The 16760-nt window shown below is 38.2% G+C and overlaps 2 protein-coding genes across 2 annotated transcripts in view; one reads left to right on the plus strand and one right to left on the minus strand.

Moving 5' to 3' along the window:
• Positions 1-1158: 1158 nt before the first annotated feature.
• LOC135086159 (selenoprotein S-like) lies at positions 1159-6792 on the minus strand. Its single transcript, XM_063980962.1, has 5 exons — positions 6498-6792; positions 5760-5891; positions 4819-4925; positions 4479-4569; positions 1159-2160 (listed from the first exon to the last, which is right to left on the minus strand). The coding sequence occupies exons 1-5, from the start codon at positions 6553-6555 to the stop codon at positions 2072-2074; spliced, it is 477 nt and encodes a 158-aa protein (XP_063837032.1). The 5' UTR covers positions 6556-6792; the 3' UTR covers positions 1159-2071.
• Positions 6793-11960: 5168 nt separating this feature from the next.
• Positions 11961-16760, plus strand: part of LOC135085877 (RNA-binding protein Musashi homolog 2) — a 162801-nt gene continuing 158001 nt past the window's right edge. The window contains exon 1 of the mRNA XM_063980661.1: positions 11961-12080. Within this exon, the coding sequence (XP_063836731.1) occupies positions 12013-12080 (68 nt within the window). The 5' untranslated portion in view covers positions 11961-12012. The remainder of the gene's footprint in view (positions 12081-16760) is intronic.

The following is a 16760-nucleotide window of genomic DNA, read 5'->3' on the forward strand; positions in this document are numbered from 1 at the left end:
AACTTTTTAGTTCTTGATTGTTACTTTTTATTTTCTCTTGTGGCAACCCACTGAATTTATACCAAATTAAACCTTTGTACTCCATTCCTATAACGTGTTAAGGTGAACGCAGAATCTGAAGTTTACACTTAAATAATTAAATTGTACTGAAAAAGATTCTCGCGTGGACAGAAATGCTTTCACCTTTATCTAGGTAGGCAGTTTTGCAAATATACTGACAATGTTAAATTCCGTCTGGTGTTGAGTTGGCAGAACTCTGCGATGTTCATTATAGCGTAGTTAACATAAAGTTGATATTCCTTCGGTATAGAGCAACAACCACGAGCTGTCAAACGGAACCGATTTTCGGTTGTCACTGTATGTAATTTGTGTGTCAGTGTCAGGATTATTTCACTGTTTTGTACAATAATTATCAATCACTGAACCAGTGACCACGTTTCTGAAGCCCCATTAACCTCCACGATTTCACATATATAAAATCTGAAAGAATCTCAGAGCTCAAATTTTCAGCGTGCCAATAAATACTAACTGTCAAATAGTTGCAAAAACCGTTCTGTTACGTCACTTACGTCGCATCACGCATCTCTTTTTATCACACAGTCTTACTGCTAGTGACATCTCGCTCGCTCAGTGCTGTTGCTCTATTCCGCTAGGTATATTAACTTTAAGGTAGGTAAGAACAAACCAATTTTGATATCTGTGACATGTAAGTTAAGCTAGCGGCGCCCTGTACATATAGCGGCGCGCGTCGTTGAGGTGATACCAAACGATAATAAAATTACTATTTTGTACATTTCTTGTTTCATTTCAGAACTTCATCCTAAAGTCCGGTCGCCGAGCACATAGAATTTCGTCCAATGACCCCAAGCTTTATCGCTCGCGCGTAAATATTATTGCTGTCGCGCTCACACACTGCGGCCGCCCGTCACAGTCGCAATATAATTACGCGCGAGCGATAAGGATGGGTAACTTGGCGTCTATCTGCTCGGCGACCGGACTTTAGAAGTAGATGATATGCTAGTCTGCTGGAGTGATACAGATGAAAGAATGATGTTGCCCAAAGTCCGAACATACGAAAGGTAATAAATTCATTCATTATGTTCGCTTTTAAAAAAAAACTCGTTGAATTTGAAAGTTGAAAACAAGAAAAACAAAAGATTTAATAGTGTTATTGCTTTATTACAATACTGAACACCCACATTTCACGTCACATTGCTAAGTAATATTATACAAAAAGTTTCTGCTGACTAGTTTTTTAGTCAGTCAAGTACATAAACAGATCTCGAACGAACATTAGTTAAAGTTAAATAATTAAGTAACACCAATATAAACATAACTGAACTGCTGTGCAATATAATTTTGACAAATCTTTCTGTCTCATATACACTCACTAGCACTCCTCTGTGAGAGAAGAGATGAATGATTAAGTGAGAATGGCATCATGTGCTCTTCTATTATTATTACTAAAGAGTATTAACTGTTAATAATTCAACATACATTTTTTTGAAAGAAAGAAAATAGTTTATTTGCTGACAATTTATCCCTCCCCCTTCCCACTGATGCACGCTGTCACCCTTTATACTCAAATTGTCAAGCGGTCGCAAATCTGCCAAATTCGCAAAATTTCAAATGCGAACTGCCCCCCTAGACAAAACGCACTTTTTGATCGAATCGAAAATCGAATCCGTCAAAACTCCATACAAAAAAGGGGCTTTTCGACCACTTTGCGACTGGTTTGCGATTATAATTTGCACTTTGTCTAGACCCACTGTCCTATCCATGACATTGACAGCGGGGCGCCACCGTCAATACCGGATCGCTGGTTCCGATTTTTGCCATGTTGGAAACCATGTAGTTGAACGATGGTAGCGCCCCCCTGTCATTGAGTTTGGTGGGACAGTTCAGCGTGGGTCATCTTTAGTCATTAAAATGTTAAGGGTTTTTTTTAAAACTTGACATTTTGCGAATTGGCAGATTGCGGCCGCTTGACAATTAGAGAATTCGACAATTTGCGCATAAAGTGCTGTCACCCGTCCCCCACTCCACACCCCTCCATGGCTAGGGCGGCGCCCTACCGCCCGCAGCCGCCGCCGCCGCACGCCGAGCGCTTGGGCGGGCGGTATGATGACGTGGATGCGCCACCGCTCAGAGGCAAGTAATCTGAAACAAAAGTATTTATTTATGGATAGATAAATCCATGTAATCATTAGGCAACATTTGTTGATAAACACTGTTTATAAACTGTTCATAAACAATGTTTCATAATGTTCCATCATCTCTGTAAACAGTTTATAAACAGTCCATAAACATAGGATGAAACATTGATTATGATACATGTTGCCGTGCTCCCCGCTATGAGTGGAGAGCAAGTGTGGACGGCCAAGTTTCAGAAACCTGTGTTTATGGTAAACTTGTTTCACACTAGTCATAAACAGTTTATCAACAAATGTTGCCTAATGAATACATGGCTTAACAAGACAGAAATACACAACCAAATTAAAAAAAAAAATTCATAATTATTATGCCACGTGCATGGACCTATAAAAAAAGGCGGACGGAACTCGCGCTACAACAAAACTGTGACGCAAAATTTTGGCGTTTGTCTATTGTGTGAGTGAATTTAGGGATGCCATGTTAGCCAAAACATTTTACCCATTTATTTTAAGAAAAACATAGATCGGCAGATGTTACTTGGAAATGTAGACAGAATTATTCCGTGCCATTTTAAAAGGATGAAAGGTGAATGCGTTGAGGTAGGCGCGAAATTTTCAATGTTCAAATTTTCTTACATTGTTTGCAAGTCAGTGTGTCAGGGTATGTAGTAGAGATGGGTTATACTAGGTAAATTTGATACTAGGTGCACCTATTCCTAGTATTTATTTATACTCGATCCAAATACCTATTCCACCTAGTACGTAGTAATTTAGCATACTTGACGCGACTAGTGCGGACTAATCCACGTAATATGACTTTAAAATACTTTTTTTTTTAAGATACAACCGTAGTATGAATAATGCAATTTGAAATTGAATAATAATTCCTCCCTTCATACTTCAACAGGCTTAGGACTGTCAACTTAAAAGTTGGCGTATTTAAAAGATATCAATTTGGTTCATAAAAATATTTACATATTTTTTCTTATTTATATGAATATTATGGTTTGACTACGTTTGTGTGCGTTTGCTTCGTCGCGCTCAAATTTGTTTGGTCAGACAGAGACGGAGTGAATCTCTACGTTCGCACATAAGCTTAGCGAGAAATACTAGGTGCGCGTAATACACGACTACGGATTACGCAATAATAACCTCTATTACTTTGACGGTAGGGTCGGAAATCGTGTAATTTATAAAATACTAGGTGGATCAAGCATTTTAAAAATTGGAATAGGTGCCGCCTAGTACTGTAAAATACCTAGTGTGTGGATCTGTTCTAGTAAATACGTCTCATCTCTAGTATGTAGGTACATAATGTTGATCAAAAATGATTCACGCAGTTACAAATTACGAATCTTGTGTACATTATAATCATAATCTTATGCATCATCAATATATTATTATTATCTCTGATAGATTTTTTTTAACATACAACCTGACACTGACTTGCAATCAATGTAAGAAAATTTGAATTTCGCAGTTCCACATTTTTGGGAAGGATCAAATTTGCCTATGAAAATATATCCCATTAAAACACAATTATTATGATAATTTATTTTATTTCCATAGTATGCGTAATAAATAACTAAAAAGTCCTAAAATTATTATTAATTTCCCATATTTCGGGTAATTTTCCCACGTAAATAACTGAGAACACTGGTCTTTGACGTATTATTTTTTCGAGTGAATGACGTTTGATTTCAATTAATTTTAATATTTTAATGTCGGGAAATAAGTGATTGGATTATTATTTTGCCTGTGAAATGTGATTCCTTAATTTTTGTTTGTTCGAACAAAACGGTTTTTACACAATTTCATCACACAAGACATGTCGTATTCGTGTTGTTTTTTCGCTGCTTAAATGTGTCAACTGTGTGAAGTTTGCACTCGAAGTGGTGTATCAGGGTGTGAATGTGTGCGTGCCGGCCTGTACGTACAGGCAAGCTGGTGTATCCTAATGTCACAGTATTTTGTTGATGAGAATCCGTCCGACTTTTTTTATAGGTCCATGGCCACGTGGTTCTCGCAGAATAGAACATTCCCTTTCTTCTCTTGGTTGTTGTTTAAAAGGTGGTTCTATCTGACCAGCGTGGGAAGAGTAGGCCAAATCCTCTATTTACCTCTGGTCTATCAGGACTTGCTCCTGCAGAGGAGACTAAAGCCCGTTTTCACCATCAATCCCTAATTTTTAAGCGATCCCTATGAAAACAAAATTCCTGTTTTATATTACCATAGAGGTCACTTAAAAATTAGGGATTGATGGTGAAAAGGGGCATAATTGACCTGATAATGATAGCCTTAACAGCGAGCTCAGTAAGTACTCACCGTCGTCGGGCGTGCCGAGCTTCTGACCCCCAGCAGCGGCTCCGTATTTCTTCAGCCTCTCCAAATTCTCCTGTTTCTTGCGCTCCTCACGCTGGAATTTGCAAATGTAAGTATTATTGACACTTTATTATTTATATCTCAATGCATTATGGTGAAATGGGACGTCCACCCACAAGGTGGACCGACGACATCATAAAGGTAGCAGGAAAGCGCTGGACGCAGGCCGCTACCAACCGGGCAACATGGAAAGCATTGGGGGAGGCCTATGTTCAGCAGTGGACATCCTATGGCTGAGATGATGATTATAAAATGCATTAATTTTCTTTGCTATATTTTTAACCTCTTTCTGCTGTTCTAACGCCCTCTGTGAAGCGCTGAGCAGAAGCTCCTGCTGCTTCTCACGCGCGCGCTGGATCGCCTCCATACGCGCTATGGCTTTGTCAGGGTCTGGAGAAAGATAGGATTCCTTTAATTAAACAATACTGAACTACAATGGTTCATCTTATGAATTGTATTGGGATAGTAATTTTTAACATTCATATATTTACAGTTCTTGCAAGTGCAACGCATGAAGGCGAGTGAGCTTTACTTGTGTGTGTACGTGTACATGCTCATAACGATAGTGTAATGTCTGTCAAAACATAAAAAACAAACAGTAGCAAGCCACCACACATGTACAGCTCACTCGCCTTAGTGAATTGCATCAACTATACCATTACGTTAGAAACTGAGAGCACTGGGAATCAAACGCATGATTTATTATGTCATGCATACTAAAAATATACAATCACTCTGAATTTCAAGACCTTTAAAAGCCTGATTGTACTGCCACAACTGTTTGAGGTTGCAAAGTAGACAAACACACTTCTGAGGTTCCAGTAATATGTATGGATATCAGGACATCCAGCAACACACAGTGGCCTCTTATCACATTGTAATACAGGCTATTTTGCGACAAACGTGTGTAGTCTGATATGCTGTCAACTGATCTACACTCGACGGATTAGCAAGCTGAAGTGGCAATGGGCAGGGCACATAGTACGATAGTACGCAGAACTGACGGCCGATGGGGCAGCAAGGTTCTGGAATGGAGGCCGCGTACCGGAAAACGCAGCGTGGGACGTCCACCTACAAGGTGGACCGACGACATCGTAAAGGTAGCAGGGAAGCGCTGGACGCAGGCCGCTACCAATCGATCAACATGGAAAGCATTGGGGGAGGCCTATGTTCAACAGTGGACGTCCTATGGCTGAAATGATGATGATGATGATCTACACTCACTCTTATGGTACTCCGCGTCCTCCTTGGCCTCCAGCCAGCGGCGGTAGCGCGGCCGCAGCCAGGCGGCAGCGCACAGCAGCGCCGCCGCGCCGCCGATGGCGTACCAGCCGTACAGCGCTAGGAACCGCAGCACTGGGAATAGACAGTGATTCGGTGAGTTACACTGTTTTCAATTAAACAAGTTATTTGATGATGTCGATGCATGTGTGTGGGCAGGCCTCCCACTAGGCGAACCGACGATCCGGTAAAGGTCGCGTGGATGCAGGCAGCACAGGCGTCGGAAGAGTAAATATCTGTTTACCGTTATTAGCCGTTATAAAAGTGATGATTTTATAGCACTGGACAAGTCATTGTTGAAATCTTTGAGGAAGGCCTTTGTCCAGTTGTGGAAGTCATTCAATTCGCCAAAACGAATCATTTGATTATGTTGTTTTAGAAGTTGAAGCCATTTTCTAGGGAAGAACAGTTACAAAACGATATAGTGCTTATTGTGTGGTAAATATTATGTTTTAACTCTCATCTTTATTCATGGTATAAATGGACAGAATCGTTTTTCAAGCAATTGGCAAACTACAAAAATTTAAACACCTTTTCTAACCTAATGTGGAGTAAAGGAGTTGAACTGAGGATGTCCAGGATTATAAAAACCATACTTTCTGATCAAGGAAGTGTGTGACTTGCTAGAACTTAACATAACTTGTGTCCTACCGAGTGAATTTATAAACAGCAAATTCTTACCATAAGTAAAAGGATTAAGTGAGTAGTAGTTCTGTCGTTCCTCGTATTCGGGATCCATTGCGTGGGCTAAAAACTTGAGGTCAAGCGGAAAACACTGAGATAATGCCCGCGTTTGCAACTATTGCACAATGTTTAAATTCAACAAGATGCAGTACTTTAACGTGGTCGAAAAAGGTTTATTTAACAATAAATCAGATGAATTTATTAAACTTATTAGTATTTTTTCTAGAATTTACACAAAAAATCCCACAATAACACTGACGTGTACATATAAATAAATTTTGACAACTGTGAAACTTTTTGACATTGACAGGTGACGGACACGTTCCGATTTTGGTCAATGCAGTTTGTAGAAATTATTTTATTTGTGGTAATTTTCATATTCGTGAATTTTAGATATTACTTGTTAATCACAAAATATTATTTAAAGACATATTCTGTATCATTTGCAGTTTTAGCCGTTTCAAAAGTATTATGTATTCAGTATTTATTAGAGAATAAATTTTATAATTATACATTAACTTAAAATGACTTAAAAACTAAAATCTAAAAATTACTAATGATAAAAACTATTTACAAAATAAAAAAATAATTTTATTTTTAAAGCAAAAAGTTGTATAGCTAATTTCGGACTGTTAACTTGTAGCTCCACTGCTGTGGCATGTTGGATTGGTTGGATGTAGAAAGTCCCAAGTTTGATTCCAGCTTTGATCTTTTTAAAATCGTCATCGTCACAATGTATAATCGTTTCATTAAAATTGATAGCTAATGTATCGCGAGACGCGACTTCTGAACAGATTATGAATTTTTACTGAATAAAACACCTCTTACAAACACAAGTACCTAGGTACGATGTCACAGCTTAGCCTCTGGCTTTTTTAGATCGAAAACAAAAAAACTTTCGCATTCGTTACACTATTGTAAACTTGTAACCAATGAAATCTGCAATTTATTCAGGTCATTGGCCTGCACTCGCGGCCGCGGTGACAAAACGCCTAACTCTGAAATCCATTATCACCGCGAGGGTTCCGCACGATTTGCCGACGAAAGCGTAAATAGTGAAATTAAAGGAAATAGAAACGCAATAGTTTTGTTATGACACGGTTTAACACCTGATTGTTTACTTCATACTTGATCCGTGTTTTAGTGAATGGAGTTTGAATAATGAGGTTATCTTAAACCTACTTACCTGTTAACAGCGGTTTGAAAGTGGTGCAAACCAAAGCAATAGCTGTTTGTAGCGAAATTGAATTCTTTTGTCTACACTACACTAATAAATTTATTATTGTGTAATTATAAGAGGAGATTTGATTATTGTTTGAATTGAATAGGCTTCGAAAATACTTACCGATTTTAAAATTTCTTAGTTAAGTAGTTAGTTAGTTTCTTAGTTCTTTTATAGAACATGGGTGGTACGAAGTTCGCCGGGTCAGGTAGTTAATAACGGGACTATTCCACCTCTCGTTCCCACCGCTGCAACTCCTGTGTAGCCAGGATCTACAGCTTGACCGCCAATAGCCCAACCAGTGAAGGTCAAGTTTGTCCCGGGGGAAAGTTAAATTGTCATTGGACTCGCAAAGAAAGTATCAGAAGAACATAGGAGGAGTTAGAAGTTATGGTTCGAAGTAAAAAGGTTTAATATGAGATAATAGGGAATAGGTAAAGATAGTTATGGTTCGTAGTAAACATTTTGTATTTAGTAGGCGACTTCACGCCGCAGCAGTTCAGACGGTGTGTCGCCACGCCACCCCCGCACCGTTTCTATGTACTTATTTCTTATAATTATGTAGTACCTACAAAGAATTTAGTGTGGTTTGCTGCTAAAATGGAGTCGGTCAGCTACAAATCTTTCGTTCATAAAGACGTCCACAGCTGGACAAAGGCCTCAAGGATTTCCACAAAATCATCCTTTAAACCTTGTGAATGTTTAATAGGTAGGTTAGGTATGCAAATAAAGATTTGAATTTGAATCGTATCTGCGAAGCCCCGACGATCTATCTGTTGAAGGTCGCGGGAAGCACCTGGATGCGGGCAGCACAGGACCGGTCGTTGTCGTAATTTTTTTTGGGATCTATTATCTAATCTACTTAATTGTTTTTAACTTGTTCAAGGAGGATCCACTTAAAAATACCTATGATTTCTACGGGATTTATGTATGTGTCATCATCATTAGGTATTTCAGCCATAGGATTCCACTAAAAGGTTTTCTCCCCCAACGACTTTTAGATTAAATTAAGCGTGATTGTTAAATCATCACTATTGATTTATTTACAGGTTTAACAATACATCCGTAGATTAGTGGCCAGAGCATTCACCCAGGCCAAAGGTCGCGGGTTCAAGTACAATCTGAGGCAATCGATCAAGTTTTAGGATTTGTCTGAATCTAGGTTATTAATATTTCCTACAGACTTGAAAACTATTTACTTATTGGATTGTGAGACCTAACCATTAACTGTATCCATCTTCTGTACCACATTTAAAGCAAATAAATGATGATTCTGATTCTGATTCGTTCGTTCGTTTCAGCCGAATGACGTCCACTGCTGGACAAAGGCCTCCCCCATGGATTTCCACAGCGCCCGGTCCTGCGCCGCCCGCTACCAGGCACCTCCTGCGACCTATACCAGATCGTCGGTCCACCTAGTGGAGAGCCTGCCCACGCTACTTATTGGAATACTGAGAACTTTTATGTGTACGTAAACAATAAACTAGCTATACCTACTTACGTAGTAAGGTTTTACTTTGTGTGCAACTGCAGTCTGCATTAAAATAAGTTAAGTATTGATTAAGATTCTGTAAAATAACTAGACTAGAAAAAAAATCTAGCAACATCTTTTCGTAATTTTATTGGAAAATAACGTTACTTTCGAGGTTTTAAATAAAAAACAATCCAATTTTGGCGGCCATTTTCACACGTATCTCTTGCATCTTTCGATAAGCTTCCAAAAGACCAGTATGTCTTGAGCCGCCATAGCTCATTATAATTGTATGTGGAATTCAGTTTTCCAAGAGCGGGCGGCGTGCGGGGGTCAGCTAAGACTGGCGGTGGAGGCTCGAGTTGTGATCCAATGTCTTCTTTTTACAGTTTTTTAGTTCTACCGAGGTCAGTGGATCAGAAAATTGGTTCACAATACAATGCGGGCTCTCGTACGACCGTTGAATATGTAAAATTGGGAGAAAGAGGGACTTGGGAGGTTTTGGCGATAAACGTACCTACTTAATTATTTATTCAGGAGCTTCTGCCGGTCGCAGAAAGTATTTATCACGGAGCCATGGATTAAAAATATGGTCGTGATAATGTAGGTATTAAGAAACACCCTTTAAAACATAGAATTTTTGGTTAATAACACTGTAAAGAGCTTAGTTTTTCATAAGTGCCACTGTGGTCCAAAGACTACTATTATCTGTGGTCTAAAATGGAATAAAATATTTTTGATTTCACCGCTTTAACTGCTTCAGGAAATCTGGACATGAACCAGAAAGAATCTCTCTTGTATAGTTTTTAAATGATGAGAGCAAAAAGCTTCAGACTCATGACCATAAATATGGTCTGGCACTAGCTTGTGGTTAGTGGTTACTGAGTGTGGCCTGTTCTCGAGGTTCAATTCCCCGGTTGGGCATAGAAAGAATACTTATCGACGATAAAGAGTAGGACTTTAGTGACTAAGACAAGTGCCTATAAGAAAAAGTAATTTCTGAAACATCTATTATTGCTTGATTGTTATCTACGGTTTAAACCAGGTGCGTCGTACAATATCCATAACCGTAACTGAAACTTTCGGATATCTGAAATAAAAAAATATCCGAAACCGGTATAATATTATTCCTTTATCCGTAACCGTATCCATATTGTCCGAAACTACATATCCATTGCGTACCTACTACAGAACGAAGGTCAAAATCCCATTCAATATCTAACAAGATTAGCTTGCAATCTTGAATTTTAATTATTTCAATCACAGGAGAATCTATGCTACATACCTACCTATTCCTAACTTGCAATTACGGTGGACCAAATGTCAGTTACCTCACTTAGTAAAGTATACAGGGTGTTAGGTAAATGGGTATATGAGCCGACACTAGCCCATGTTAACATGACCATATAAATGGTATGGTGAAATCAGAAATTTGATATCACCATTTTAACTTTTTTAATTTTCATACAAAATAAATTTTATAAAATCCGATTTGTATGAAAATTAAAATAATTAAAATGAAGATATCAATTTTCTGACTTCATCATACCATTTATATGCCCATGTTAACATGGGCTAGTGTCGGCTCATACCCATTTACCTAACACCCTGTATAAATGTACCTACCATGTACCTACTGACTCGATATGGTATCTGGATCGATCACCTCATGTAGGTAGGGGAAAATGTTCAAGGACTTCGGGGGAAATTTTATTTAGGAAGTAGGGTAGGTCTTTGAACTGAATGCAAATTTTTAAAATTACATTGTAGAATTTTTGATAGTTTTTGTCTAAAATTAGACCATACTAACGATTAATGCTAGCATATTATATCCACTTCGATTATTTTAAAACTTCTATCACCTAAAGCCAATTGGAAAAGTAAAGCTAAACTTAAATAATTTTATATTATCAACGACATTAAAATGGGCCCAAAAACTATTTCTTTTTTGTAAAATAACGCCTTTTAAAAGATCTCAGTGTTTATCTTGTCGTGCTGTTGTCGTTCTTACTTAGGTATCAGTTTAAATCCAATAAATCCCAAATCGAATGAACTGCAATTTTAAAACCATGAAATTAACGATTTTTCAAAATCATAAGGGTGACCATCGGGTCCACGGGACGCTAGGATTTTACGGGAATTAATGGGAGTTTCAAAAATTCATGTCTGTAAGGTTCAGAGTATAAATCAAATTACTGTGCCTAGGTTCTGTTTTCTCAGTAATGTTGAATTACTGCTGTAAAATATAGACTCAATATCTGACTTAACATTTGCAATAAGTCAAGTTAGTAGGTACCTATTTCAAATACATAAATTACATTCAAACAAGAACTTCCGAGCAAAAATACGTAAAAAAATACGTCAAATAAATATTTTACCTTAATATTTTTCAACAACAACTTGCGAGGGTCATGTTAACAAGTGCTGCTTCACCTCGTTTGTGTCGTAAATAAGGACAATTTTCAGTTGCATCATAATTTAAAGAAATGAACCTGTCTAGTGTATACGACACAAAGAGGCCTAACAAATGGCAAGTGAATACGCTGCGACCGAAGCCCTACGAAGGGGCTAAACTGGCCTATTACCCTTCCTCGCTACAGCTGGCGGGCGCTACCCCTCCTTGTCTAACAGGACGCGGACGACAGGGAGGGCAGATCGAGAACGCGGCGCGCGTGAAAAAGCCAGGCGCTCCGGGCGTGACGTCACAGGCGGCGGGGGCGCGGGGCGGGGCGCGCAGCAGCCGGCGGCAGTCAGTGTCCGGCCGACCGCCAGTCAACGCGGACGGTGCACGATGCGCGCGCGGTGAAAAAACAATCACGATGTTGTTCGAGAGCCCCAATGCCAAGCTGTTCCCTGCCTTCAACATCCCGCCACCCGTCCGGCTCAGGTGAGCGCAGTGTGCCCGTGCAGTGCAGTGTCAGTGATAGGAAACGCCGCAGCCGCGACACACAGTGCGGCTGTAACCTGTAACGCTCCAGCGACGAAACGTCAATACAAGATCAGTCTTTTTGTACGATTAAAACGCAGTCGCTGACTCCTGTCCGCCTTTCGGAATCCTCAAATCTACGCGTAACAGAGTCAGAATCGATACCAGTCGAGCATCGAGCAGGAGACATCGAAAGCGTTCGTGCCGCGCGCCGCGAGTCGTTTGTCATTTTAACAACAAACTCCATGTTTTTGAACGTTAAATTTCTCGGAAACGAGACGAAGTCATGTCGATCGAAGACAGGGTAAACACGCTTCCTGTTGCTCGGATGGACGTAGAAGTTCTTGTTTTACACGTCTAGGAGGAGACCCGTTCGATTTCATCTTTATACCCATTGCAATAGGGCAGTGCTGCCCTCCGGGGCTCCTTTTATTACGGTGTGGCTTACTACAGAAGCATTGCGTCGGATCTTCTATAAATACAAGCTTTACATACCTTCAGGGCTCATCAATGGGTGTACTGATCGAATAAAATCTCATAAGAAACATGCTTAGGTGATTCACAATGGAATTGGTGGGGTGGAGAACGAATTTGGGTGACATTTTTGTAGTTTTGACTGCAAATGGAACAATCTTGTAAGAATACACAATAATATAACGGTTAATAGATCTTCATGTGAAAATAGTGATCATTTTCGAGACAATTTCGGACTAAGTCATCAGAAAATCATCAATTCATGATGAATTATGACAACTTTCAAGGTAATCAATAACAAAACTTAGGTTATAAAAACCAATATTATTATTGATCAGTCGCAAAGTCTTAATTCGCAAATTGCACAACGTTTGTTACTATTTTTAACTTAAAATTCTTTATAAATCTTGCTTAAGTACAGTTAGTTGATTAAAAATACAAGTGTGTGTATAACATTGCAGTTTATTGCTGACATTTTGGAAAATTCTTACACAATTCAAGTTAGAAAATATTTGGATTCCAATTAAAGAACAGTCGTTCAACTTTTACCTAAAATTCCTAATAAAATATAAATAAAATTCACCAACATACGTCCAACGTTATTTAAGACTGAAAAAAACATTTCAATGAAAGTCTTCAACTAAAATTAATTAGCGTAGTAATTAAATAACTCGTAGTACACACGGAATTTGTAATTGCTCATGTAACAAGTTGCACTGCATTAATTACTGAGATATGGTTTGAAACTCAGCTGATTTAGAATGCTCTGACAATGCTGTTAGATTTAAAGTATTTGATAGAAAAAAAGAAGAAAACACGATAAACAAGATTAAAATAATGGTCTCAACTCTAGATGTAACAGACATAGACAACAACAAACAAACAAATGAAATAAATCTTACACAAACATTGGTGGTCACCATCAAAGGCTAGACGTTACAATACAATTTGTATTGTCTGTCAGTTTTATCTGATTTAGTACAAACTAATTTTACTGGCCCTATTTTGTAACTTAGCTGTTGAGTATTTTACTGATGAACTATTAAAGTACCTAAATAGGAACGAATAAACCAATAAGAATTTCCGAAATGATATTGATTGACTCTACTGATTGGAATTGCAAAAAATTATAATTCTGACTTTTTTTTGCCTACGTAAGTCCATATAAAAAAAAGAAACCTAATAATCTAATTTAGGAACAAAATAGAACCATCAAAACAATACTTGACAAGATATTTTGCTGCATCACGAAATTGTATGACCTACTGATGATTCAATATAATAATTGTGCTACTTACTCGTATATCGTGATATATTTCGTGACATTCTAAAGTTTACGGATAGTAAAATTTATGTACCTAGGTAGTCATCTTTTAAGCATTCGTGGTTAGTTGTTTCCTAAATTCAAACATCACCTTGTTTTAAATCGACTTAAAACAATTGAAGATTGATAGTAATTTATTTATGAATAGAACGGTCTAATAATAAACAAGCCAAAAACTTCCCTGTTTTTCAAAAATAACTTAATTTAACTAATTTTATTATTTTTATTGCGTTCTTTCGCAAATATCCTACGATTCTGCTTAGTATGGATACCCTAACTTAATATTTTACGTTTTATCATACCTAGTCCGAAAACTGAAATATTTTAGCTATTCAATTCATAGTGTATACATTGTATCATCAATAGAACCTAAATAACCAAACTAATAGAATACCAAGATTACCTTACGTGCGCAGAATAATAAAAGAAAGCATGTCAAATCGGTAACTAAAGCTGAAGGTTTAAAACACGCGAATCTTTTAGCGAACTGCAATTCAATGTCAGGAATATTACTATTGCTAATTTACTACAGTATTTTATTTGATGCTCACAAACAGCTTTTTCTATGTATATTGAAATTCAATTAACTACCCGCATTGGATAAAAATGTAGCCAAATAATAATGCGGGGTGTTTGATTAATAGTTTAAAACAGTATTGTGGTGTTATTCGACAGTTGGAGGTAACGTAGCCAGTAATAACAGTAATACTGTAATAGCAGTTCCTCTGTGGTCAACCATTTCTTGTAAATTCTATGACCAGCGCTTACACTAAGCGTTTCGCTGACTCTTTTATAATGCGAACAGCTAGAGACTGGAATTCCTAGCCTCTGTCTTTCTCGAACACTATAATCCGGGCCTCTTTTAGAGATTTACAGGGCAAGTATACCATCCTAGACTGCATCTCACTTAACATCAGGTGCTGTGAAATACTTGACTTGTTCTGCAATCTGCATAAAAAAAATATTTTCTAAAGACTCCGACAGAAACTTGCTTCCAACTTTGGCATCATTATCACGTTCCTTCAGGTGAGATGCAGGCAAGATCTCCGGAAAAACCGTGTAAAATAGGTTGTTGAAGCAACTTGGGTATAATTATCCAGAAATAAATAATATTCAAATTTTTTTGGGAATTCGGCGACCTTCGTACTGATCGTCACTTTCCGTCAGGTGAGATGCGGGCGAACCTCTCCGGAAAAACCGTGTACAATAGGTTGTTGAAGCAACTTGGGTAATTTGCCCGGGGATAAATAATATTCCCTATAATTTAGTGTCCCGGAGCCTGCGAGGCTGGAACGGTGCCAGCCTGCCTATCGCTAAGCCAGTGGGTCGTGCGCGCAAATGCCTGTATTTTTAAGATTGTTTTGGGGAAAACAAGTACTGTAATGGATTTTGTATTTGAGTCTTTCTAAGCACGGGTTTTGTCGCTATTCTATATAATTTCTGGAGCAATTTGGGAGATGTGTCTTCTTCTTTTTACATTGAAACAGTTGGAATCACAACCATTTTTTAATGGAGAATAAATGCGTTGAATTGCATACCCACCCTAGGTTATGTGGGGCTCACCAAGTCAGAAGGACGAGGTAGACCCACTAAAAAGACCCCGGTGCTCTGTCACTCGCCATATTATATCAAAACAAATAGTTTATTGAGTACCTACAGAGGACCTTTCTAGGGCGCTTATACACGTCCCAAATATAGCTTGCCCTACCACCACTTCGGGACAACATAAAGGCTGGAGCTGAGAAGAATAAGTGGGAGGCAGCTATGGAATTAAGAACAAAGCCTTCTCCCACAGCCCTCCTAGCGATTGCCCAACACAACGGGCCTTATAAGCCCCCCAGTGGAATCACAACCCTGCCTGAACTTTATAGGCGTCTTGAATTTGATATTTAAATTAATAAATTGACAGTGAAAAAGGAAATCACTTTTTCTATCATACACCTCCGAGTTGAAGACAGAACATGTCAGAAATGTAAGAAATAAACATTTTCTGTTTTGTTTTTGTCTGTAGCTATGACGATGATAAATGAGCCAAGCTGAGTTCATTATCTTATTCGTATTGAGTCACGCAATGCAAAGTTATTACGATTGTCGGTTATCCAACGAAATGCCGATGAAAAATGGACTATCTACCTTTTTACAATAGGAGTCCTAACGATTGGGATACCTAGCCTAGTTACAGAATAAGAATGAGTTTATTCTGTAAAATATGTACTACATATGTAGAATGATACTAGTAGAAGTAGATATACTAAAGAAATAGGGTGCCAAAAAGGTCCCAAAAAGATTCCTAGAAAGATGCCAAAGGAATAGATGGGAATTTAAAAAAGGTCAACAAAGATTCTTTTTAGTTTCCATTTCTAACAAAGTTTTTAAATTGTTTCCTGTCATAAACAAAACAATGGTTCTTCCGCCATTTCTACAAGATTTATTAATATTATTTTATAAGTGTTACATGTTAAATTTAATGCAAGTGTCGCCCTCTTTGGCAGTTTGGCGGTCTTCTCAACACCATTCCATATGTCTAGATAAACTGGTGGTAGGGCAAGCAATATTTTGGACATGCATAAGTGCCCTGAAAATGACCTCTATAAAAGTAAAGAATTTGAATTGTAAGATTGTAACAGATATACAAACTAGAAAAATGCAGATGAAAACTAGACCAATTACAAAGGCAGTCTAACGATTCGGTGCCTCTATTCTCCACAATTGGCTTCTATTGAATGCAGTGCCAACTTTTGTGGAACCTGATACTCCAGGAATTGATAAGCACAAGTGTGCTCACGGTCCTTTGTTGCTGTGTGTAGTGTAAGTATACACACAGCAACAAAGGACTGCGAGCA

The sequence above is a fragment of the Ostrinia nubilalis genome, chromosome 30 (genome assembly GCF_963855985.1).
Source record: "Ostrinia nubilalis chromosome 30, ilOstNubi1.1, whole genome shotgun sequence".
Classification (NCBI taxonomy): Eukaryota; Metazoa; Arthropoda; class Insecta; order Lepidoptera; family Crambidae; genus Ostrinia; species Ostrinia nubilalis.

What these genes read in the sequence shown, in the direction of transcription:
- LOC135086159 (XM_063980962.1), bottom strand. Translation starts at nt 6,555, where the DNA reads ATGGATCCCGAATACGAGGAACGACAGAACTACTACTCACTTAATCCT. An exon ending in ACTTAATCCTTTTACTTATG is followed by an intron (nt 5,892 to 6,497) that starts GTAAGAATTTGC and finishes GTCTATTCCCAG; the next exon opens with TGCTGCGGTTCCTAGCGCTG. An exon ending in GCTCGGCACGCCCGACGACG is followed by an intron (nt 2,161 to 4,478) that starts GTGAGTACTTAC and finishes CTTTTGTTTCAG; the next exon opens with ATTACTTGCCTCTGAGCGGT.